The sequence below is a fragment of the Gasterosteus aculeatus genome, chromosome 15 (assembly GCF_964276395.1).
Source record: "Gasterosteus aculeatus chromosome 15, fGasAcu3.hap1.1, whole genome shotgun sequence".
Lineage (NCBI taxonomy): Eukaryota > Metazoa > Chordata > Actinopteri > Perciformes > Gasterosteidae > Gasterosteus > Gasterosteus aculeatus.
In genome coordinates this window covers 455,001-481,053 of record NC_135703.1, presented here as the reverse complement: position 1 = coordinate 481,053, position 26,053 = coordinate 455,001, and the positions used below count along the sequence as shown (strand labels likewise).

Here is a 26,053-nt window from a genome sequence, read left to right as displayed (position 1 = left end):
AATGAACAAGATGTAGTACTAGTACTAGTACTCTACTACTATGACAGTACATCTACGTCACAGGTGGGGGCTGATGGTGTCTTTGGTCTGATGTGGTTCTCCACCTTTTCTCTGCTTCATGCTGTTGTGAAGCGTCACACGTGCTGCTCTCTGATCTCCTGCAGTGTCAACATCTGGCCAGCTGGCGGACGCAGCATAATGATTATTATCATTATTATTATTATGATTATTGTTGCGTATTCAGGTTCTCTAAGGCGAGTGTGTAGTGATGTGTAACACGCGACTCATATCTGTGTTCTATCTGAATATGCAACAATAAACAACAACAACAACAACAACCTATAGAACACGCGAGAGGAGAGCCGAAGTTCCCGTGTTTCCAACCGCAGTGAAGGCATCATTTGCTGCAGCCTTTCAGACAGACAGACAGAGAGACAGAGAGCGAGACAGACAGAGAGACAGACAGACAGAGAGACAGAGAGACAGACAGACAGACAGAGAGACAGACAGAGAACCTCGCCCTCACCTCTGACGCTAAGCCGCTGTGTGATTCTCACATCCGGATCGGTACCGGATCATCGCCGGTATGAACACGGAGGAGACCGACGTGGACCTGAAGGATGCTGAGACCAAAGATGCGGATCCGAAGGAGGCCCCGGCTCCCGGCCCGGCCCCGGCCCCGGTCCCGGTCCCGGTCCCGGTCCCGGTCCCGGTCCCGGTCCCCGCCGATGCGGATGCGACCGAGGCCGATGTGAGCGAGGCGGATCTGGACCAGGAGGAGCAGGAGAAACAGCCGATGACCGGAGGAGCGGAGCGGGCGGAGGACGCGCCGTCTGCGGAGGAGAAGAACGGCTCCGTGAAGCTGAAGATCCCCGACGAGGAGGAGGAGGAGGAGGTGGAGGAGAAGGTGGTGAAATTCACCGGACTGAACAAGGAGGAGCTGCTGAGGGTGGCGGGGACTCCGGGGTGAGGAGGCCTCGACACACACACCATTGTATAATAGTTTAATGTCTCAACATGTCTGATGTCCCCTCGTCCTCCTCCATGTGTCCTCGTGCCTGTCTCCTGGTCTCTCCCTCCTGGTGTCCTTGTCTCCGTCCTGCTGCTCCTCTCACCACTCCGCTCCTGCACCTTTTCTCTCCCCCACCCTGACTTGTCCTCCTCCCCCGTCTCCCCCCTGTCTCCCCAGCTGGGTGAGGACGCGCTGGTCTTTGCTGGTGGTGTTCTGGTTGGGCTGGTTGGGGATGTTGGGTGGAGCCGTCCTCATCGTCCTGCAGGCTCCTCGCTGCAGAGACCTTCCGTCCTCCAGCTGGTGGAACGAGGGGCCGATGTACCAGATCGGTGACATTAAGGTCTTCAGCGCCCCGATGGACCTGAAGGGTGACGACATTTATATTTATATTACATCGATATTCGTTATTCATGAAGAGGAGAAGCGAGGTGGGAACTCGCTCCTCCTCTTTTCCTCACTGAGGTTCGATTACTCCTCCTAACCCGCCTCTCCTTTCTCCTCCTCCTCCTCGTCCTCTTCTTCTCCGTCTCCTCCTCCGTCCCCCCTCAGGTGTGGAGCAGAAGGTGGGCCGTCTGTCTCAGATGAAGGTCAAAGGTCTGCTGATTGGTCCGATCCACGTGGCTCCAGCAGATGACGCGTTGGGTCTGAGGTTTGAGGAGGTCTCCTCTGAGTCTGGAACCTTGGACCAGTTCAAAGACCTGGTCCACGCGGCGCATAAGAAGGGTGACGAACGCCACGTTTAGTACCGGATGTTTGACCGCCGACACGCCGTCGTTCTAATCGTCACGTTATTACCTCACGACGTCTCTGCAGGGATTTCCGTGGTTCTGGATCTGACTCCGAACTACCGGGGCTCATCTGGACCCTGGTTCTCCAACACCAGCGTGACCAACGTGGCTGAGAGGCTGAAGGTGAGAGACACAGCGAGACAGGCTGAGAGACACATTGGCTAGCTCACTATTACACTCCCTGTTTACGTCCCCCCGAGCATCATGGGAAATGTAGTTGAGCCTCTTCGTCCCCTGAACAGAAGTGAAACCGGAATCTGTGACCCGGTCTTTGAACTCTTCCGTCCCCCTGTCCTCAGTCCGCTCTGGTCTTCTGGATGAAGCAAGGCGTGGACGGCGTGCAGCTGTCGGGGGTGGAGCGAGTGGCCGCCATGGCGCCGTCTCTGTGGACAGACATCCGAGCCATCGTCCACAACGGGACGGAGGAGAGTCCCAACAAGAGGTCATAGTCTGTGACACCTGAGTCCACCGGGACCTTTAGGACGCCCGAGTCCTCTGGTAACGCTTGTCCCTTGTCCCTCCAGAGTCCTGATTGGCGTCACCGAGCGTTCCGCGGCCGAGGACGTCTCTGTCCTCCTCAACTCCACCGGCGTGGACCTGCTGGTCTCCGGAGTCCTCCGGGCCGGCGGGAGGGACGCCGCAGAGCTCGCGGAGTCCGTCCAGCTGCTGTACTCGTCCCACAGCCAGCTCGGGCTGGCCTGGCGCCTGGCGGGACGGGCCGGGGGTCACCTGGCCTCGCTGGGGGGGCCGGCGCTTGTTAAGCTGCACCAGCTGCTGCTGCTGACGCTGCCGGGGACGCCCGTCTTCAACTACGGGGACGAGATTGGCCTGAGGGACGAGGTGAGGACGAGGTGGTGGCGGAGGAGTCCTTGTGGTCACTGATGTGATTGTTTATTATCGCCTTTTGTCTTAAAGGACAACGCGTTTCCCAAAATGCTTTGGGACTCTGACGAGGAGCTGAATGGGACTTTGAAGGTAAAATAAACCAAAGTACAAGGAGTACAAGTACTGGTACTGCAAGAGTACAAGTAGGGGAAGTACAAATAGTCGAAATGCTATAGCTATAGTACTAGCATTTATGGAGTACTAGTACAGCAGTATTACTACGTCTCTTCCAGGAGGAGCGGGCGGAGCGTCTGTCCTGCCTCCGCTTCTTCAGCGCTGCCAGCGAGCTCCGGGCAAAGGAGCGCTCCCTGCTGTTTGGGGACTTCCTGCTCCTCTCTAACTCCTCCTCCTCTCTGGCGTACCTGCGTACCTGGGATCAGAGCGAGCGCTACGTGGCCGCCTTCAACTGGGCGGGGCAGGAGGCGCGGCTGCAGCTGGGCGGTGCGGCGCTGCCCCGGAAGGCGGAGGTGGTGCTTCGCACCGACGGCAGCGGAGGCGTGGTGGACCTGACGGAGCTGCGGCTCGGCCCCGGACAGGCCGCGCTCCTCAGGTTTCCCTACGCCGGGTAGGAGGAGCCACGCTTCAGGGACCAATACCAAGGGGGGGGGGGGGTGTGGTCTCTGATTCTGTAAACAAACAACAATACAAACGATGAAAAGCATCAAAAGTCTTGTGTCTTTGTTCATGAACCGTAACGTAGTGAGTATAAATACACGCAGTGAGTATAAATACACGCAGTGAGTATAAATACACGTAGTGAGTATAAATACACGTAGTGAGTATAAATACACGCAGTGAGTAGTCAAGTCAAGTCATTTTATTTTGTATAGCCCAAAATCGCAAATAACAAATTAGCCTCAGAGGGCTTTACAGTCTGTACACATACAACATCCTCTGTCCCGAAACCCTCCATCAGCACAGGAACAACTCCCCAAAAAATGAAAAAAACCCGTCCAAGAGGGAAAAAAGGGAAAAAACCTCAGTGAGAACGTCAGAGGAGGATCCGTCTCCTGATGGACGACTACAATGATGTCATGAGGACAGAATGAACAATGTATCATACATGAGACTATATGACAGAATGATTCAAGTAACTGTGAGTAGTAAACCAGACGCACAGCAGGACCACTGCAGGGACCACCATCAGATAGAACCACCATCAGATAGAACCACCATCACATAGAACCACCATCACATAGAACCACCATCACATAGAACCACCATCACATAGAACCACCGTCACATAGAACCACCATCAGATAGAACCACCATCACATAGAACCACCATCACATAGAACCACCATCAGATAGAACCACCATCACATAGAACCACCATCACATAGAACCACCATCACATAGAACCACCGTCACATAGAACCACCATCAGATAGAACCACCATCAGATAGAACCACCATCACATAGAACCACCATCACATAGAACCACCGTCAGATAGAACCACCATCACATAGAACCACCACCACATAGAACCACCATCAGATAGAACCACCATCAGATAGAACCACCGTCACATAGAACCACCGTCACATAGAACCACCGTCAGATAGAACCACCATCAGATAGAACCACCGTCAGATAGAACCACCGTCACATAGAACCACCATCAGATAGAACCACCATCCACAGAAGCCTGTGGGGAGGGAGAGCACAGAGACTTTAGGAGAGGGTCATGTTGGTTTACGAGTCCAGTAATATGATTAATATCTAAAACAATGATGATGATGATGATGATGATGATGATGATGGCAGCAGCAGGCGTCAGCAGGGCCACGGCAGGTGTCAGGACCAGGGTCCAGAAGGAACCACGATCTACGGAGACCTGATAGGGGAGAAAGCACAAAAAAACTCCCCGAAAGAAGCTGAATTAGTCATGTGCATTAATAAAACGTGAATTATGGTAGAACGAGTATAAATACACGCAGTGAGTATAAATACACGCAGTGAGTATAAATACACGTAGTGAGTATAAATACACACAGTGAGTATAAATACACGCAGTGAGTATAAATACACGCAGTGAGTATAAATACACGTAGTGAGTATAAATACACACAGTGAGTATAAATACACGCAGTGAGTATAAATACACACAGTGAGTATAAATACATGTAGTGAGTATAAATACACGCAGTGAGTATAAATACACGTAGTGAGTATAAATACACGCAGTGAGTATAAATACACGTAGTGAGTATAAATACACGTAGTGAGTATAAATACACGCAGTGAGTATAAATACATGTAGTGACTATAAATACACGCAGTGAGTATAAATACACGTAGTGAGTATAAATACACGCAGTGAGTATAAATACACGTAGTGAGTATAAATACACGGAGTGAGTATAAATACACGTAGTGAGTATAAATACACGCAGTGAGTATAAATACACGTAGTTAAATCACTATAAATTGGGTTAGATAAAATAATTGAAATATGAATCGCACATGCTAATGTACTAAATAATATCTAATAACACGCAGTCTACAACACTGAACATTATCACGTGTTCTTATCACGTGTTCTTATCACGTGTTCTTATCACGTGTTCTCTGCTTGAATCCCAAACTTGTTTTTCTGCTTTTTTTCATTGTTTTAGAAGCTAGAAATGATCCTCGGTGTAATCCTGTTACCACGTATATACAGCGAGTGTGAGGAAATGTGGAATATCCAGAGAAAAGGAGCGACGCAGAAGGATCCACGTGGAGGGAACAGGTGAGTTAATGATGAGGTTCAATGAAACGGGGATTCAGCACAGGTGATGTGCACGTGTTGTTCGCTTTCATTGCATGTTTTCCTGTTTCTGGATCCTCCGTTTGGAGGTTCTCCGGGTCCCTGGTCCAGTTTCCACCTCGTGTCCAGGATGCTCCTGTCAGCAGGACGCACAGAGCACCAGCCACAACAGACTGCAGAACATCTGGCTAACATCAGGCTAACACTCTCGACCTAATCATCAGCAAAGGTCGAAACATTTCCGCGGTTGTTGTGACTGACGCTGCACTGCCTGATCATTTCTGTGTTTTCTGTGAGTTCACTCTCCTTGCACACAAATGTCCAGACCGAAGATCTCCGAGGAGAAACGCCGCTGGCCAGAGAAGAGCGCTGGAAGGCGCAGAACGAATCTCCAGGTCCACTGTGACATAAAGACACTTTGTAAACTGTGAAGTTATAAAGACAGTCCGTCTTCACGTCACGCGCCTTATTTGCCCCCGTCGACAAGCTAACAAGCCCTCCGGTGTCGGCGGCCGCTGAGCTCCAAGTCACCTGGACCTGCCAATCAATTCTGCTGGTAAGATTCAGACAACTAGACAAGTAACCAACACGGGACATGTCGTGTCCGTCATGGTCTCAGAGGCGTGTTCTGGTGAGCAGTGGGCGGAGCCTGCTGTCTACCTGCTGTCACACCTCAGGAAGCCTCATAGCAGCAGCAGCAGTCTTCACCAGATGGGTTCGCCCTCCGTGTGGAAGCTTGGCCGCGCTCACCAGAGGCTTTGTGCACTGACCTCGTCTCCTCGTCCCAGCCTTTGTTTTCCTTTTATGTTTCACTTTATTAATGTTCTTAGCTGTTTATAAATCTCCTCGCTTTACGTTTGGATGGTTTTATGTGAAGCACTTTGCATCATTGTTGTTGAAATGTGCTGCACAAATAAACAACAGCGCGGCAAAACAAATCAATATAAAACAACATGGAGCCTCTCGTCCGTCAGAAGGAGGATCGATGGACCAACCAGTGATGGACAGGTTACTTAGATAGTTACTTCTTTAAAAGGTAATTAACTTACTTACCAGTTACTGTTAAGTAAGTATGTATCAAAGTAGTTTCTAGGGAAAGTAGGTTTGAAGTTACTTGTGTGTCTGCTTTTTAAATGTAATGAATATGAACAGTTCTGAACAGTCAAACACAAAACATGTTTTTTGACCTATTTATTGTAATCAACAGGCCTTCAAATCAAACAGAAGTAAAAAAGTCCCTTTAATACTTAATGCAAAATGAGTGTCTGAGACGTGGACAGAGGACGCACGTCATCGGTGAGTCCAGCTCTGCAGGCCTGGGACGTCCCGCCCTGCTCGGGGGTCAACAGGTGCTTCGTAACACGCGCGTCGCGTCTTTGCAGCTGCTCATCACTCACAACTCACCACTGCATTTGTGTCTTTAATTACGACGAGCGAAAAGTAACGTCCACACTCCAGGGAGAGAAAGCTCATTCTATCCGCGCTGTCGCCACGACGCGCTTTAATGCTCTTCATTTACAACGCGGGGGGTGAAATCCAGCGTTGTGATTGGTTGAGAGTGAGTCACGTGGTGCCTTATTCATGGGTAACGTACCGTACCGGTTCACGTTGACCCGAGCGTTCCGTATCACTGCGCACTCAAAGTAACACGTTCCATTTGGCGAAACATCAGTTGACGTTTCAGTCTTTAGCTCGGTGGCGAAAAAAGGCCGGAAGTCGCACAAAAGATCGTTTTCGTGCGACCGGACAATTAAGGTGGACGTGTTGAGCCGTGTGAATGAATGAGGCGGTGTTCGCGCGCACGTACAGGGACTATTTTCTTCTCTAGGCACTGAAATGAGACACACAACGTTTGGTGGCTCATACCACGTTGTGCTGAAAGGCAGATACTTACTTACGATTTAAGAGTAACGCGAGTCACCAACTCATTTACATTCAGTAATTGTAACAGTTACTTGATTTCAATAAATACTTTTGTTACATGCTCGTTACCGCATAAAGTAGTGGAATTACAGCATTACTTTGTAACGCGTTACCGGGACTGAGGGGGGGGGGGGGGGGCGGATCCAGATCGACCAATGGATTATATTATATTTAATCTAATATATATACATGTTATATTATATACCTGCAATATTGTCTACTTGGTTTTATGTAAAATAAAGATTTTCTAAAAATCTCTTCTCTACGACGATTTGTACTCTTTAAACCAGCGGCTCGTGACGTTTCGCTTGACATAAACGGGCGGCAATTAACACCTGAACCGGAAACAGATCGTCAAAATAAAGGTATGTCAAATCCTGAATGTTTAACCAAAGACTTAAATAAATCGATCACACCGCACCTGTATTGGACTGGCTTTCTCAAACCTTGTCACATGACAATTTGAGAACATTTCTTGTTAACCGTTTCTTCTTTACCTATTGATTATTTTTTACGTTTGGCTCATTTATCTCCCCCCATCCGGCAAAACCGGTTCATTAAGTGAAAAATAAAAAATACAATCAATAAAGAGAAACAAATAACAAGTTCCGGGGGTCGGTTTGGCCTTCGTGACAGCTGTGAGCTTCTAACCGTGAAGTGTTTTATTGTCATCTGCTGTTACAGTAAATGAAAATAACCAATTTCTTTTGTTTGTAACGGAAACAATATTTAGGTTTAACATACCGCAGGTTGGGCCTCACTATATTATTATTATTATTCATGTTTATTAAATAGTGTTGAACAATCCCTTTAAAGCGATACAAAAATGGTCTGTTTTTATTTTGAAAAACGTGTTTCCGGAAGCAGCCCCCTGCTGTGCCGCTCGCTTCTCTCGGTGACGTCTCTCACCGGCAAAGCGCACCGAGGAGTCGCGCGGACCGTCCGTCTCTCCTCTGACTCTCCCGCCGCGCACGGAGCACGACGCGCCGCCGACAGCGGGGGGCGAGGACGCGGGTACCGCTTCTCCCCGGGATGATGGACGTAGCTCCGGTACCGACCCACGGACAAGGATCCCGGTGGACTCGGCGGAGGGGCAGCGGGGACCTGTGAGCGTAATACCGGGCCGAGCATTCGGTCGCACCGGCGTAACGATTCTCACTTCCCGCACAATGTCACCACCAAGGAGACGCGGCTGAGCCGCCCGCTCGGCCTCCGCGGACCGACGGCGCTGACGGTCTGCGGCGGACGTTCGCTCCGGGATGAGCGGAGCCGGACCTTCCTGCCGCATCTGACCGGGTCGTTTGGGGTAGAGAGGGGGGGAGGGAGGGGGGGACGGTAGCTTTGGGGGGACACGCTCGGAATTGTGGATGTGAACCGGGTCTCCGTTCCCGAAACCTGTGCGGAGGGACGCGCCGCCCGGCGGCGGGGAGCCGGTGTGACCCGCTCATCCCCCGGGGGGAGAGACGCAGCGAGGCGGCGCGAGGAGGATGTGATGATGGGTGCAGCGGTCGCTCTCCTGTGGCTGTTCACCGGCTTCCTGCAGGGCGCGCACGGCCAGGGCGTGTACGGTGAGACGTCACTCACACGGCTGCATGGTGGATGACTTGACCTTGCGAGGGATTCAGGTTGTGTGTGTGTGTGTGTGTGTGTGTGTGTGTGTGTGTGTGTGTGTGTGTGTGTGTGTGTGTGTGTGTGTGTGTGTGTGTTGCTCGTTCAGTCTATCCTGGAGACACAACAAGTACACTACACACAAACACACACCCGTTAAGGTTCATCTCAATCTGCTTTAATGGCTTCATTCAGGACTCGCTGTCTCTGCAGGTCCACTGGGTCTCTGTGGGACTCGCTGTCTCTGCAGGTCCACTGGGTCTCTGTGGGACTCGCTGTCTCTGCAGGTCCACTGGGTCTCTGTGGGACTCTTATTTATATTGTGAGGTAGTACTGCTCTGGTGCAGTAGCCTCCTTGGTGTCTCTCTAATGTCCCTTATGTCCTCAGTATCTTTAATGTCCTCAGTGTCTCTAATTTCGTCAGTGTCTCTAATGTCCTTTCTGTCCCTCGTGGCCTGGATGAGTGTGTCCCTCTCGTACTTTACTCAATGGAGCCTTAAACAGGACAGAACCCTTCAATACTTCTGCAGGAAAATAAGGTAATCATTTCATTTAAAGGTGATATTACATTTGGTTTAATCTGAGTTCATTGCTGTCCGTCTTCATGGCGTCACCGCGGTGACATTTGGAGAGTCCCGTCTTTTGTCCTCCTTAGGACTCGGGCTGAAATGTTAAATATAAAGTTCATGATTTAAATAATAAATCTGAGGAGAAGCGCCGAGTCCATCGCCGCTTCCTCACTCCGACTGCCTGTCAAAATAAGAGCCTGCTTCCTGTGCGACGTCACATGTCAGATTATCTGTAATCTCAAATGTGGCAGATTAGCAAAGCAGGAGGCGTATTACATCACACACTGTTACTTCAACTCAGGGGACTCTTACTGAGAATCCCTCTTCCTGTTTGGAGGGAAGGAGGGAAGGAGAGAAGGGATTAGGATGCAGCATCCGTTGGTCTGCTGCGTGAGATAACAGCAAGCTTTGGACCCTAAGATCTGAACACACATGTAACATGTAACATGATAACACACACATGTAACACATGTGGTAGCATACGTGGTAACAATAAACCAGCATCTGTGTGTTGTTGTTGTTGTCGGTCCGTTGTGATGCTGATGGGATTTCACAGCATATGGACCCATTTTCTGCCCCATTTACTCCATGTGGAAGGAAAAGGTCACACTCTGCTGCTCTGTGTCAACCCCACCCGACCAGCCTCCACCTGCATTACACCACCACCACACCGACCAGCCTCCACCTGCATTACACCACCACCACACCGACCAGCCTCCACCTGCATTACACCACCTCCCCATCCGACCAGCCTCCACCTGCATTACACCACCTCCCCATCCGACCAGCCTCCACCTGCATTACACCACCTCCCCATCCGACCAGCCTCCACCTGCATTACACCACCTCCCCATCCGACCAGCCTCCACCTGCATTACACCACCACACCGACCAGCCTCCACCTGCATTACACCACCTCCCCATCCGACCAGCCTCCACCTGCATTACACCACCTCCCCATCCGACCAGCCTCCACCTGCATTACACCACCACCACACCGACCAGCCTCCACCTGCATTACACCACCACCACACCGACCAGCCTCCACCTGCATTACACCACCACCACACCGACCAGCCTCCACCTGCATTACACCACCACACCGACCAGCCTCCACCTGCATTACACCACCACCACACCGACCAGCCTCCACCTGCATTACACCACCACCACACCGACCAGCCTCCACCTGCATTACACCACCTCCCCATCCGACCAGCCTCCACCTGCATTACACCACCTCCCCATCCGACCAGCCTCCACCTGCATTACACCACCTCCCCATCCGACCAGCCTCCACCTGCATTACACCACCACACCGACCAGCCTCCACCTGCATTACACCACCTCCCCATCCGACCAGCCTCCATCTGCATTACACCACCTCCCCATCCGACCAGCCTCCACCGGCATTACACCACCACCCCATCCGACCAGCCTCCACCTGCATTACACCACCACACTGACCAGCCTCCACCAGCATTACACCACCTCCCAATCCGACCAGCCTCCACCTGCATTACACCACCTCCCCATCCGACCAGCCTCCACCTGCATTACACCACCTCCACATCCGACCAGCCTCCACCTGCATTACACCACCACCCCATCCGACCAGCCTCCACCTGCATTACACCACCACACCGACCAGCCTCCACCTGCATTACACCACCACACCGACCAGCCTCCACCTGCATTACACCACCTCCCCATCCGACCAGCCTCCATCTGCATTACACCACCTCCCCATCCGACCAGCCTCCACCGGCATTACACCACCACCCCATCCGACCAGCCTCCACCTGCATTACACCACCACACTGACCAGCCTCCACCAGCATTACACCACCTCCCAATCCGACCAGCCTCCACCTGCATTACACCACCTCCCCATCCGACCAGCCTCCACCTGCATTACACCACCTCCACATCCGACCAGCCTCCACCTGCATTACACCACCACCCCATCCGACCAGCCTCCACCTGCATTACACCACCACACTGACCAGCCTCCACCTGCATTACACCAACTCCACATCCGACCAGCCTCCACCTGCATTACACCACCTCCACATCCGACCAGCCTCCACCTGCATTACACCACCACACCGACCAGCCTCCACCTGCATTACACCACCACACCGACCAGCCTCCACCTGCATTACACCACCACACCCGACCAGCCTCCACCTGCATTACACCACCACACCGACCAGCCTCAACCTGCATTACACCACCACACCGACCAGCCTCCACCTGCATTACACCACCACACCCGACCAGCCTCCACCTGCATTACACTACCACCACACCGACCAGCCTCCACCTGCATTACACCACCAGCCAGGTCGACGTGTTGGTCTCTGCTTTCTAGTCAGAGTGGGACTTCCCTCCAAAGTGAACACACATTCTGACAGTCTGAACTCTGACCTCTGGCTGTCACACAGCGTGTTTGGGTGCGTTGGTTTTGCTGGTTGCCGCTGCCTGCTTCACAGAGGTGGAGACAGCAGAGTGACACCTCACGGCTCAGAGAACATCTCTGTTGTCTACTGGCCTCTTTCTCTTCCAGTGAACATTTGGGTGAAGAAATGAAACCCCTGTGGAGAAGAGGGGAGGAGAAGAGGGGAGGAAACCAGGGAAGGGAGCAGGATAGATGCGTAGCAACATAGATACGGAATAACATAGATGATGCACACTAACGTGTTGCCTGTGAGGAGGAACTGAGGGTTTATGTTACAGATCAAAGTGGAGGAGAAGTTAACAGCAGCAGCATCACAGCTCATCACCTTGGGGAGACACACACACACACACACACACACACACACACACACACTCACACACTCACACACACACACACACTCACACTCACACACACACACACACATCCTCTGAGGATTAAGGCCATGTTGGGAGAATAATAGTACAGTTTGCTTATGTAAGCTGTCGTTCTGAGAGCTCAGCTTACATCCACCTGCAGACATGATGGAGGAGACAAGTGGAGGCAATCAGGACACCCCAACAAGCCACACACTCTCCTGAGACCCCCCCCCCCCCCGTGCTGATTGAGTTATGGATCTTTTATTAGGTTGCTAGCAGTGAAGACCAGTGAGCTCACACGTCCTCTGCTCAGGCATCAACACGCTTATTTCCTGCTTCATAATCCTCTCACAGCTCAGATGTTTCACAGGGAGCTGGAGTATGATCCTCTCCTCCACCTCCTCCTCCACCTCCTCACGTCCTCCCTCGGCTGCTGCGTTCAGGATGGGATTTAACTTCTGTCATTTCCTCATAGACGTCTATGGGAGCAGAGGAGTCGCCCCCTGCTGGTCACTACACAGAATGCAGCGTTAACACGTGATGCGCTGATTTCCTTTAAAGAACAACAGCTCGTTGTCGTCTGGATGTTCTTTCTTTACAGACTGAACCACCTTAATGTTGACAACAGTAAAAACTAAACAAAGGCGTCTTCAAAGATCACAAGAACCCCCTTAAGGCCCTCGAACTCCTAAAGGATGCCTTAACATCTCTTACGGAACCAGTGAAACTGTGAAGAACTCGTGGAGAACCTCTGAAGCTTGAGGGCCTCTTGAACCCTTGGCGGATGACCTCATCACGTAAGCGACCAATCAGGGACAGCGGCCACTGAACTGCCCTGTGACGTAGATAATGCCCCCCCCCCCTCCTTTCTCATTGCGTATGCAGATGCAGCGGAGTCTCGGCCAATCAGGCGTCGGCTGTTATTTTTAGCCGGCCGACTGACTCGGCAGCTTCCTGTGAGAAACCCTGAGCTCCAGAAATAGAGCGAGAGAGCTTACGTAACACAGGGAGAGAGAGAGATGAATAAAGCTGAGAGGAATCAGACCTGAGATCAGTGGTTTTAATATTTAGCTCCCGTGTGTTTTCCTGCTCTGGGTTTAAATAAAAGACGTCTCTCAGAATCAGATCAGCTTTCACCTAAAAACTGCTCTGAGGTCAGCCTCAACGGATCGATCTGATTGGACGATTTATGGAGACAAAACATAACCGAGAGCTGCAGGACTTCAAATAACACACACACACACTCACACACACAGACACACACACACTCACACACACAGACACTCACACACACACACACACTCACACACACACACACACACACACTCACAGACACACACACACTCACACACACACACACACACACACACACACACACACACACACACACACACTCCCACACACAGACACACACTCACACACATAGACACACACACACTCACACACACACACTTACACACTCACACACACACGTACACTCACACACACACACAGACACACACACACTCACACACACAGACACACACACACTGGTCAAATCAGGGCGAGCTCCTTCTGCCCTCTGAGCTTCACTGCTCTACTGTACAGGCCACAGGCTGACTGTGTGTGTACGTGTGTGTGAGTGTGTGTGTGTGTGTACGTGTGTGTGTACGTGTGTGTGTGTGTGTGTCATCACAGCTTAAAGAGGAGACCCCTGTTTACAGTGCGTTTGATGTATTCAGCTGTAATACGTTTCCTTATAATAAACTGTTATACGTTTATCCACAGGTGTAAACAGGAAGTACAGTGTGTGTGTGTGTGTGTGTGAGAGAATGTGTCACACTCAGATGTGTCTCCATGTTGGTCTGCTGTTCTTTATTACATCACATGTCATTTATCTGACCCTTTTATCTAAAGCGACTTACAATAAGAACATTTAACCATAAGGACACAAACTCAGAAGAACAAGAAACAAGAAAGTGCAATTTCATCAAATAAGCCGATGTACAACTTGCTGTAGATAAGAACCGTTATAAGTCCAATGTAAGTGCGACAGTTAGTGTGTTAGTCAATATTTGTTGATCCAGGAAGTCCTGCGCGGTGTAATCCCTGAAATGAGGTGTTGTGTACTCTATGACATCACTGTGCAGCATCTTCACGTTCACATTTGTCCTCGCTGCGCGCAGCAGTTCCGCCGCTGTGGACACACACAAATGGTTCTATCTAAACTCTACTGTGGTTCCATCGGTTCTCTTGTGCTGGGACTCTACTGGCGTCCATCATCACATCTCCAGCCGGTAGTTCTTCAGGAGCATTTGTTCCTCTTCAGACGGAAACTCTCATTGAAGTGCATGCTGGGAAGAATCAGTCACTCAGAGGGGATCCTGTGTGTGTTCTGAAGCGTGATGACGTCAGCAGGAAACATCCGCAAGTCATTGGAGGACAAAGAGAAAAAATGTCTTACAAGAAATAGAGAAGTAGAAGAAAGTAGGACAACCAGATCTTCTCTTGTTTCCTCTCCTCTCTTTGTGTATCATTAATGCCTCCGTGTGAAGGTATGATGAAGATGAAGTTGTGATGAAGGTGTGCTTCTTCTTCTCTCCTCAGCTCCTCCCACCGTCCGCATCGTGCACTCTGGTCACACCTGTAACGTGGAGGAGGAGCGCTACAGCGAGAGAGTCTACACCATCAGGGAGGGAGAGACGCTGGAGCTGCAGTGTCTGGTGACGGGACACCCCCGACCCCAGGTAGCCTCACGAACTCTGCTAACGCTGCATTCTGTGTAGTGACCAGCAGGGGGCGACTCCTCTGCTCCCATAGACGTCTATGAGGAAATGACTCTACTTCTCTGTAGTGACCAGCAGGGGGCGACTCCTCTGCTCCCATAGACGTCTATGAGGAAATGACTCTACTTCTCTGTAGTGACCAGCAGGGGGCGACTCCTCTGCTCCCATAGACGTCTATGAGGAAATGACTCTACTTCTCTGTAGTGACCAGCAGGGGGCGACTCCTCTGCTCCCATAGACGTCTATGAGGAAATTACTCTACTTCTCTGTAGTGACCAGCAGGGGGCGACTCCTCTGCTCCCATAGACGTCTGTGAGGAAATGACTCTACTTCTCTCTGGATTTATTCCCTCAGTAAACATTGTAAACATGAGTTTATGTTTCAGTCTCTAGTTTCAAGTCTTCTTCAACACAACATGATGTTCATTTAGTGAATTATGGTCCATTTAGAGTCAAACAGACCATGATACACACATACTCATACACACCCACACACACAAACTTTACATGCATCAATACTTCATAATTTTAAGAAGCAGTTGATACTTCAACAACATTCAGGAAGGCTAAGTGTTTAATTTAAATATAAATATATATTTATAAATATAAAGTTATATCTATTTGTTTAAATGTTCATATTGGGGCTGTCAATAGATTAAAAAACGATTAAAGCCATTAGATCAATAGGTTCAATCTTACAACTAATGAGTAATGACTTTCGAAAATGTGTATTTTAGATACTTTTGTTTAATTGTTAATGTTATTTTAAACACAAAACTACACAAAACTACTTTTCAACGTGGCGATCTACCCCCTCCCTTCCCTGACGGGGGGGAGTGTAGCGGTGAATGGTAACTGTGAATGGTAGCGGTGAATGGCAGCTGTGAATGGTAGCGGTGAATGGTAACTGTGAATGGTAACTGTGAATGGTAGCGGTGAATGGTAGCTGTAAATGATAGCGGTGAATGGTAACTGTGAATGGTAGCGGTGAATGGTAGCTGTAAATGGTAGCGGTGAATGGTAGCGGTGAATGGTAGCAGTAAATGGTAGCGGTGAATGGTAACTGTGAATGGTAGCTGTAAATGGTAGCAGTGAATGGTAGCGGTGAATGGTAGCAGTGAATGGTAACTGTGAATGGTAACTGTGAATGGTAGCGGTGAATGGTAGCTGTAAATGGTAGCGGTGAATGGTAACTGTGAATGGTAGCGGTGAATGGTAGCTGTAAATGGTAGCGGTGAATGGTAGCGGTGAATGGTAGCGGTAAATGGTAGCGGTGAATGGTAGCTGTAAATGGTAGCGGTGAATGGTAGCGGTGAATGGTAGCGGTGAATGGTAACTGTGAATGGTAACTGTGAATGGTATCGGTGAATGGTAGCGGTGAATGGTAGCGGTGAATAGTAGCGGTGAATGGTAGCGGTGAATGGTAGCGGTGAATAGTAGCGGTGAATGGTAGCGGTGAATGGTAGCGGTGAATGGTAACTGTGAATGGTAACTGAATGGTAGCGGTGAATGGTAGCTGTAAATGGTAGCGGTGAATAGTAGCGGTGAATGGTAGCGGTGAATGGTAGCGGTGAATGGTAGCGGTGAATGGTAACTGTGAATGGTAACTGTGAATGGTAGCGGTGAATGGTAGCGGAATAGTAGCGGTGAATGGTAGCGGTGAATGGTAGCGGTGAATAGTAGCGGTGAATGGTAGCGGTGAATGGTAGCGGTGAATGGTAACTGTGAATGGTAACTGTGAATGGTAACTGTGAATGGTAGCTGTAAATGGTAGCGGTGAATAGTAGCGGTGAATGGTAACTGTGAATGGTAGCGGTGAATGGTAGCGGTGAATGGTAGCGGTGAATAGTAGCGGTGAATGGTAGCGGTGAATGGTAACTGTGAATGGTAACTGAATGGTAGCGGTGAATGGTAGCTGTGAATGGTAGCGGTGAATGGTAACTGTGAATGGTAACTGTGAATGGTAGCGGTGAATGGTAGCTGTAAATGGTAGCGGTGAATGGTAACTGTGAATGGTAGCGGTGAATGGTAGCTGTAAATGGTAGCGGTGAATGGTAGCGGTAAATGGTAGCGGTGAATGGTAACTGTGAATGGTAGCTGTAAATGGTAGCGGTGAATGGTAGCGGTGAATGGTAGCGGTGAATGGTAACTGTGAATGGTAACTGTGAATGGTAGCGGTGAATGGTAGCTGTAAATGGTAGCGGTGAATGGTAACTGTGAATGGTAGCGGTGAATGGTAGCTGTAAATGGTAGCGGTGAATGGTAGCGGTAAATGGTAGCGGTGAATGGTAACTGTGAATGGTAGCTGTAAATGGTAGCGGTGAATGGTAGCGGTGAATGGTAGCGGTGAATGGTAACTGTGAATGGTAACTGTGAATGGTATCGGTGAATGGTAGCGGTGAATGGTAGCGGTGAATAGTAGCGGTGAATGGTAGCGGTGAATGGTAGCGGTGAATAGTAGCGGTGAATGGTAGCGGTGAATGGTAACTGTGAATGGTAACTGTGAATGGTAGCGGTGAATGGTAGCGGAATAGTAGCGGTGAATGGTAGCGGTGAATGGTAGCGGTGAATGGTAGCGGTGAATGGTAGCGGTGAATGGTAACTGTGAATGGTAACTGTGAATGGTAGCTGTAAATGGTAGCGGTGAATAGTAGCGGTGAATGGTAGCGGTGAATGGTAGCGGTGAATGGTAACTGTGAATGGTAGCGGTGAATGGTAGCGGTGAATGGTAGCGGTGAATAGTAGCGGTGAATGGTAGCGGTGAATAGTAGCGGTGAATGGTAGCGGTGAATGGTAACTGTGAATGGTAACTGAATGGTAGCGGTGAATGGTAGCTGTAAATGGTAGCGGTGAATAGTAGCGGTGAATGGTAGCGGTGAATGGTAGCGGTGAATGGTAGCGGTGAATGGTAACTGTGAATGGTAACTGTGAATGGTAGCGGTGAATGGTAGCGGAATAGTAGCGGTGAATGGTAGCGGTGAATGGTAGCGGTGAATGGTAGCGGTGAATGGTAGCGGTGAATGGTAACTGTGAATGGTAACTGTGAATGGTAGCGGTGAATGGTAGCTGTAAATGGTAGCGGTGAATGGTAGCGGTGAATGGTAGCGGTGAATGGTAGCGGTGAATAGTAGCGGTGAATGGTAGCGGTGAATGGTAGCGGTGAATAGTAGCGGTGAATGGTAGCGGTGAATGGTAGCGGTGAATGGTAGCGGTGAATAGTAGCGGTGAATGGTAGCGGTGAATGGTAGCGGTGAATAGTAGCGGTGAATGGTAGCGGTGAATGGTAGCGGTGAATGGTAACTGTGAATGGTAACTGAATGGTAGCGGTGAATGGTAGCTGTAAATGGTAGCGGTGAATAGTAGCGGTGAATGGTAGCGGTGAATGGTAGCGGTGAATGGTAGCGGTGAATGGTAACTGTGAATGGTAGCGGTGAATGGTAGCGGAATAGTAGCGGTGAATGGTAGCGCTGAATGGTAGCGGTGAATAGTAGCGGTGAATGGTAGCGGTGAATGGTAGCGGTGAATGGTAGCGGTGAATGGTAACTGTGAATGGTAACTGTGAATGGTAGCGGTGAATGGTAGCTGTAAATGGTAGCGGTGAATGGTAGCGGTGAATGGTAGCGGTGAATGGTAACTGTGAATGGTAGCGGTGAATGGTAGCTGTAAATGGTAGCGGTGAATGGTAGCTGTAAATGGTAGCGGTGAATGGTAGCGGTGAATGGTAGCGGTGAATGGTAGCGGTGAATGGTAACTGTGAATGGTAGCGGTGAATGGTAGCTGTAAATGGTAGCGGTGAATAGTAGCGGTGAATGGTAGCGGTGAATGGTAGCGGTGAATGGTAGCGGTGAATGGTAGCGGTGAATGGTAGCTGTAAATGGTAGCGGTGAATGGTAGCGGTGAATGGTAGCGGTGAATGGTAGCGGTGAATGGTAACTGTGAATGGTAGCGGTGAATGGTAGCGGTGAATGGTAGCTGTAAATGGTAGCGGTGAATAGTAGCGGTGAATGGTAACTGTGAATGGTAGCGGTGAATGGTAGCTGTAAATGGTAGCGGTGAATGGTAGCTGTGAATGGTAGCGGTGAATGGTAGCGGTGACGCGCTCCAACATGATGTGAGTCGATGTGAATAAAACAACGAGCCTCTCATCGTCAGAAGAAGGGTCACAAGTCACAAGCATCCAGTACCCTCGTGGTCATTACCTTACTGGAGTCAGCCTGGGTCGCTTTGGAACTAAATAAATGCGTCCGTTAGTAAGCAAGGATCGCTAGTTAGCATTAGCATTAGGTCCGGTCATCTCCCGCAGTAGACACACATGCGTGACGTTGTTTTTTCTATCAATGGCACGCGATCGACCTATTGAGCACCCTGATATATAGTTTACATACGTCTTTGTCACAAAAAACATTCAGGAAGTTCGGTTCTCTTAAGACTTTTTTATGAGTTAACAGAAAAGTGACAAAATCTGCTGGGTCAAAAATATACATACAGCAGTGCTAATATTTGGTTCCATGTCCCTTCTCCTCTTGACAGAATTGGTTCAGTTCAGTATACATGTTCCAATAGAATTTATATAAATATATTTATATTGTTATATATTTATCCTTTAATATAATATATTTTTATATGATATTTATATCAGGAAACATTTATTGCCATAATATGTTGGACATACAAGGAATTTGACTTGGCGGTTGGTGCATAACAGCATATTGGATATTTATAACAGTTACGATATGGTAGTTATATCATATTCTGAATATTTAATTATATGAATTCATTGATATACTGAATTCATTGATATACTGAATTGTTCGAATAGGATTATTATCTTAAACTGATTGGCTCTACCAAAAAGTAAATAAAGGTTGACAACGTTAAAATTTTTTGTTGCATTAATCTTGCCCACATTAATCACATAAATGAATTGTGTTGACAGCCCCAATTTATATCTATATATCTCTAAATATAAGTTTATATGAGTATAAATATATGTATATGTTTATGTACATATGTATACAGTGAATACGGAAACCCCTTTAAATTTTCACTCTGTTTCATAGGAGCCATTTGCTAAAATCCAAAAAGTTCATTTCATTTCTCATTAATGTACACTCAGCATATATATGTGTATATGTATATACGGCTGTGACGACATCAGCAGTAATCAATAATCAGATGCTACGCTTATTTTTAACTCCTCCTCTTTTCACCATCTTCATCATCGTGTCTCTCATTTCTTCCTCTTTGGTCTCTGTGCTGTCAGTCAGTCGAGGCTATAAATAGACGAGCTGCTGGCTCACACACACACACACACACACACACACACACACACACACACACACACACACACACACACTGCGTCACTGCAGAGCACTGCTTCCACTGCATTTTCATTTCATCCTCTTCATCGCTTTCTTTCTTCCGCTCAGATTGTTTTACTGACATTGAATTTAAATGTTAATATTATATTTTTCTGTAAGATAATATAGATTTAGATTTATTATGAGATTAAAGATGCAATATTTTCATTAAGTGTCACTTTAAACATTTGAAATCTTAAAAAAAAAAAGAATAAGTCTGTTACCAACGTTTTGATCTACATTATGAAAACTTTAAACCAAAATATAAATATTATGAAAATAAACAGACAAACTTTTTACCCCCAAAAAGCTCTCAGATCACCCCGTCCTTCTTTTCCTTTCACAACAAGATCCCTTAGAGACGGAAACCGTGAATGAATGAATGAATGTTGAGGATCCGACGGATTGGTTTTAAATGTATGCAGCCAACAGTTGTCATGACAACAAGGCCTCAGTGTGTCAACGGTTCCACATGTTTTTCTTTAAAAACGTTGAGCATGCAGCTCGTGATGAAATGACAAGACATCCATCTATATATCTATATATCTATATATATATCTATATATAGATATATATCTATATATATATATATCATCATCTTCATCATCTATATATATATATCTATATCTATATATCATCCTCATCATCTTCATCATCTATATACATAGATGACACAGATCTATATACATAGATGATGAAGATGATGAGGGACAGATGGAAAGCTGATCGACAGATGCTACATTGGGACAAAAGTGAACCTCATACACGCCGGATTTAATCTTTGGCATCAATTCAGACTGAACACACACACATAAACAAACACACACACACACACACACACACACACACAGTTGTCGGGTATTATGTCTTATCTAAACCAGTCTAAACTAGTCCACCTAAACCAGTGTCAACCAAACCCATCAATATCAACGTGTCCAATAACCCCGTGTGAACCCGTGTAGATTCGCTGGACTAAGACGGCGGGCGGAGCTTCGGATCGTCACGGCGACTCAACGCTGCAGAACGACACTCTGAAGATCACAAACATCAGCCGCCACCAGGGGGGGCGCTACTACTGCAAGGCCGAGAACGGACTGGGATCCCCCGCCATCCGGTCCATCCGCGTCGACGTCTACTGTAAGAACCCACACGGCTGGTTAGCTTAGCATTAAGACTAACTGACTGGAGACAGTTAGCTTGGCTTTGAGGCTGTAACCAGGGTGACCACATAGCATAGCACGAATAACGGCCTAGGGGAGCCGGAGCGCAACATACCAAAGAGTCTCCCCACCTTGTCGTCTAACCTGCAGCATTGGTCCTATCGTTACTTATTGTGAGCACGAGGCCTTCAGGGTGAGCGTGGCCCAAAACAACAAAACATCTGTGCAGGTCACCTAACTTCCCTAGACCACCCAAAGGAACCCAGAAACAGGAGAAACATGGTCAAACAAAAACCAGCTCCCCCCTCAGGCAGGGAGGTGAAACGCAACTTACGCGTGACGCTCCGAGTGATAACAGACGGGAAACAGAGGGAACCAGTACCTGCTGAGTCAGCGTTTCCGCTCTGTCCATAATGGAGATAAAACATCTCAAACTCCGCCTCCTTGTTGAAGCCTCCTGGAGCTCTGCTGTCTGACGAGATGTTTCACCATGTTCATGTCTATTGTTCCTGCTCTACATTCCAGTAATGCAGCGCAGAAACATCCTCGGGGGTTTTTCCCTCCTGGTTGTGCCGCCTAAAAGAAGTTTCCTCCCTAAGTGCCAAAGAATACGAGCCGCGAGCGTGTGGTTGTGTAACATCCACAATAACCTGGAGCATGTTCCTGGGTGGGATTACAGGGATTTAAGTGGTACCTAAATGCATCGTGGCTGAGTGCTGCCTTCAGGGCCTGGAGGCTTTGAGGATGCTCCTCATCCAGCAGAACGATGGTCAATGAAGGACGTTACGCTCAGTGAAGGTCGCCGCGTGTTTCTGCGTCTTTACGCGTCGACGCCTTCGTTTCACTTCCTGGTTGTAAAGTCTTGCGTGTGTTGCAGAGCGATTCACCTCCAGAACAACAGGTGGAGTCACGTGTTTTGTTGAAGACGACCTGGAGAGTCACGTCTTTGTGTGTGGAAGTCGCTGGTTGCTTTATTCATTGATCATAGACTTTATTGCCCCGTGCATCCACACTGCTGCTTTTCATCACGGACACATTTGTCCCGTATTTTCCTCCACGACTTTCCTCCCTCGTTTGTGGAGATCTCCCTCCATGAATCAGAGGCCATCCGGCGTCCTCATAGTCCGCCAATGACGGCTTGTACAAGCGCTCATATTTGATCTGATCCGTTCATCTTTATATATTTACAGCATCTCAGTCTGAGTGAGAAACTGTGTCCACACAATTGGTTTTATATCTTAATCTATTTATATATTTACAGCTTTGTAGGTGTATAACAGAAGCTCTCCCTCTTCTTCATCACCTCCTTTTCCTCCTCCACCTCTTCCTCCCCTGTCTCCTTCATCTTCTTCCTCCTCTCCTTCCTCCTCCACTCATCCCCTTCCTACTACTCACTCCTTCTCCTCCTCTTCCCTCAGACCTGGATGACCCTGTGATCACGGTGCACCAGAGCGTGGGTGAGTCCAAGGAGCAGTTCTACTTTGAGCGGACGGTGTTCCTCCGCTGTGTGGCCTCCTCCAACCCTCCGGTCCACTACAGCTGGAGGAGAGGACGGGAGGCGCTGACTCAGGGCTCGGATGCCGGCGTGGAGATCTACGAGCCGTTCTTCACTCAGGTGAGCAGACACACACTCTGGGACCCGTGTGGTCCTCAGAAGAACCCACCAGGAACCTTCCAGACACCAGGAGACGTGGTCCACTGGTCCGTGAGCTTCTGTTAAAATCAGGTTAAGAGGACATTAGAGGTCAGATGTCCATCCAGACGTCCTCCACCCTTTACTTAACCCCCCAAAATTACTCCACACGAGTTTCTCAACAATTACGTTACTGTAACACCGTGTTGTTGTGTCGGGTTAGTTACAGTTGAATCGATATGAATGATTTAATTACTTTCAACTAGATTTAGTTAAGTTTAAATTGAGTTTAAACACATTTATATTATTCATATTAACTTAACTCAATACAATTAAGTTGGCCGAACATAACTAACTAACATAACTTCTTAGTGCTAAAATAAAGTCATTCAATCAAATGGAAATCACGATTTAATTAAGTTCAGTCAACAATTAAAATAATAAATATGAAGTGCAAACAATGATAATAACAATAATACATTGTATTATGTGGTTGAGGCAAGAGGAGTTTATTTACATTACCTGTGGTTCAGGGTTACGCTTCGATCGAAAGCGACTCTCATTGCGTTTTTATCCCGTGGTTGACATATTTAACCCGTGCACGCAGTGCGAGCAGGTTGCGTGTCCTGCTCAGGGACGGCGAGCAGCCGGAGCTCCGGCCTGTGAGCTCAGATCAGCCTCCTGATCGCCGCTGCCCACGAGGCTCCCAGCGCTGCAGCTAACAATGGCGTCTGGTAGTGACAGCGCTCCGACTGACCTCCTACCAACCGCCAACCCTAATCCTCTCTGATCAGCTGATCACAGTATTGAACAATATTTCCTTTGCTTAAGAGGATGCATGCAGGTATTTCCCTTCTGTGTGTGTGACGAGCACTGATGGTAATCTCATCATGCGTGTTCTCTCTTCTCTCCATGACCACCGGCATCTGAGTCACTAAATGACTGAATCTTTTCAAAGTGAACTTGTTGAATCTTTTGTAAATTGAACGCAATGTGGTCACGTTCATCTTGCAAACGTAAAACTAGAACTAGAAAAACATTTTGCAACCAAGTGAATTGGACAGCCAGCGCATATGGTTCTTTGGGGTGTGTGATGGAATCTAAATGAGTCTTTATTTTTTATTGGTAATTGATTTTTATTTCAAATCAATTAATTTGTCCTCTTCCTCCTTTACTTTTCTCCTCATCCTCTTGTTACAATGTGCAAACGGACCCAACTGCAATTTTTAATTGATAAAAGAAGAGGTCCCCTTCGGGTTCCTTTCACGGTCATCCGCGGTCCTCACAAGTACAGTAAGACAAAGCTGTGTGTGTGTGTGTTTCAGGGGGAGACGAAGATCTTAAAGCTGAAGAACCTTCGTCCTCAGGACTACGCCAGCTACACCTGCACCTCCTCAGTGAGGAGCGTCTGTGGCCTCGCCGACAAGAGCGCCACCTTCAGACTGAACAACAGGACGGGTAACACAACCACACGCACACACACACACACAACCACACACGCACACACACAACCACACACGCACACACACAACCACACACGCACACAACCACACACACACACAACCACACACAACCACACACACACACACGCACGCACGCACACACACAACCACACGCACACACACAACCACACACGCACACAACCACACAACCACACACAACCACACACACACGCACGCACACACACACACACTAAACCTGTGTGAACTTTTAAGCAGATTTATTACTCGTGAATTGGTTAATTGTCAAATGTAACTTTTTTTGCATCTTTCTGTCGCACAAATAACGACTCGATCTACAGAATATTCTGATTTAATTCTAATCTCTATGAAACACTTTTCATCTGATTTAATATTCAGATAATTTAATTCATTGAAATCAATCCAATATTCTAGTTTTAGGAATATGAATTAAATAATTAAAGTTTCTCACTATACATTTTAATATATTTTATTAGTATTTATATAGTATTTTATTATTGTTTTCTTTACTTTATTTATTGTCCTTTTAATTTAATTTAATTTGATATAAAACTGTCAAAATGGTATAATTATTTTAGCATTTCTCTCATTTCTCTTTGGCTTAGGGTTTATCTTCCATTTAATTGATTAATAAAAATCCTCAGAATGTCAGTTATGACTTTGTTTCTTTAATGGGCCTCGTGTTCAGATGTAAATCATGAATAAATCATCCTGCTCTCCGAGCTGTGGATCCGTCCGCGTCGCCCCAGTGGCTGATGGGATTTACATGATGTCAGCTTAACGGAGGTCGACCCGGCTATTTTTATCCCCCCGTCCCCCCTGCTTATTATCTCTGCGTTTTCCACCAGCTTTTCATTTCCCTCTGAATCTGTGATGCTCTAAAGAATCACACGTAAACACTGGAGAGAACTCCCATGATGCACCTGGGTTAGCTGAACAAACAGTAAACAAAACAGAAAACACTCTCAAGTAAGAACCATGATGCTAAACTTCAGAGGTCCTTCGTATCGCTGAGAAATCAATGTATGAGCATCAGAATCAATCTGTCAAAATAATCTTTATATCTTATTTTCAGATCCAACATGTCATTTCATATATTAGTAAATCTGTTTAATAAAGTTTAAATCTTAATACTCATGTTTTTGTTCTTTATATTATTCATTATGAACTTTTACGTTATGTTTATTTTACCCAACATGAAGAAAAAAGATGAAATAACTGTTTTATTCTTTACCAAAGAAAGTTCTATTAATTATAATGTTCATAGAGAAACTCCAAACACAAAAGTTTTACTGAAAT

General features: G+C 47.8%; 2 protein-coding genes across 2 annotated transcripts in view; both read left to right on the top strand.

Annotated features, from left to right (window-relative positions):
• Positions 1-157: 157 nt before the first annotated feature.
• Positions 158-3,346, top strand: LOC120815151 (amino acid transporter heavy chain SLC3A2). Its single transcript, XM_040170159.2, has 8 exons — positions 158-966; positions 1,190-1,380; positions 1,562-1,735; positions 1,826-1,923; positions 2,100-2,242; positions 2,325-2,640; positions 2,716-2,775; positions 2,919-3,346. Exons 1-8 carry the CDS (start codon positions 587-589, stop codon positions 3,252-3,254), a joined length of 1,698 nt encoding a protein of 565 aa, XP_040026093.2. The 5' UTR covers positions 158-586; the 3' UTR covers positions 3,255-3,346.
• Positions 3,347-8,287: 4,941 nt separating this feature from the next.
• Positions 8,288-26,053, top strand: part of mdga2a (MAM domain containing glycosylphosphatidylinositol anchor 2a) — a 33,433-nt gene continuing 15,667 nt past the window's right edge. The window contains exons 1-5 of the mRNA XM_078089164.1: positions 8,288-8,930; positions 14,943-15,082; positions 21,443-21,617; positions 23,059-23,255; positions 24,599-24,731. Coding sequence (XP_077945290.1) covers positions 8,855-8,930; positions 14,943-15,082; positions 21,443-21,617; positions 23,059-23,255; positions 24,599-24,731 — 721 coding nt within the window. The 5' untranslated portion in view covers positions 8,288-8,854. The remainder of the gene's footprint in view (positions 8,931-14,942; positions 15,083-21,442; positions 21,618-23,058; positions 23,256-24,598; positions 24,732-26,053) is intronic.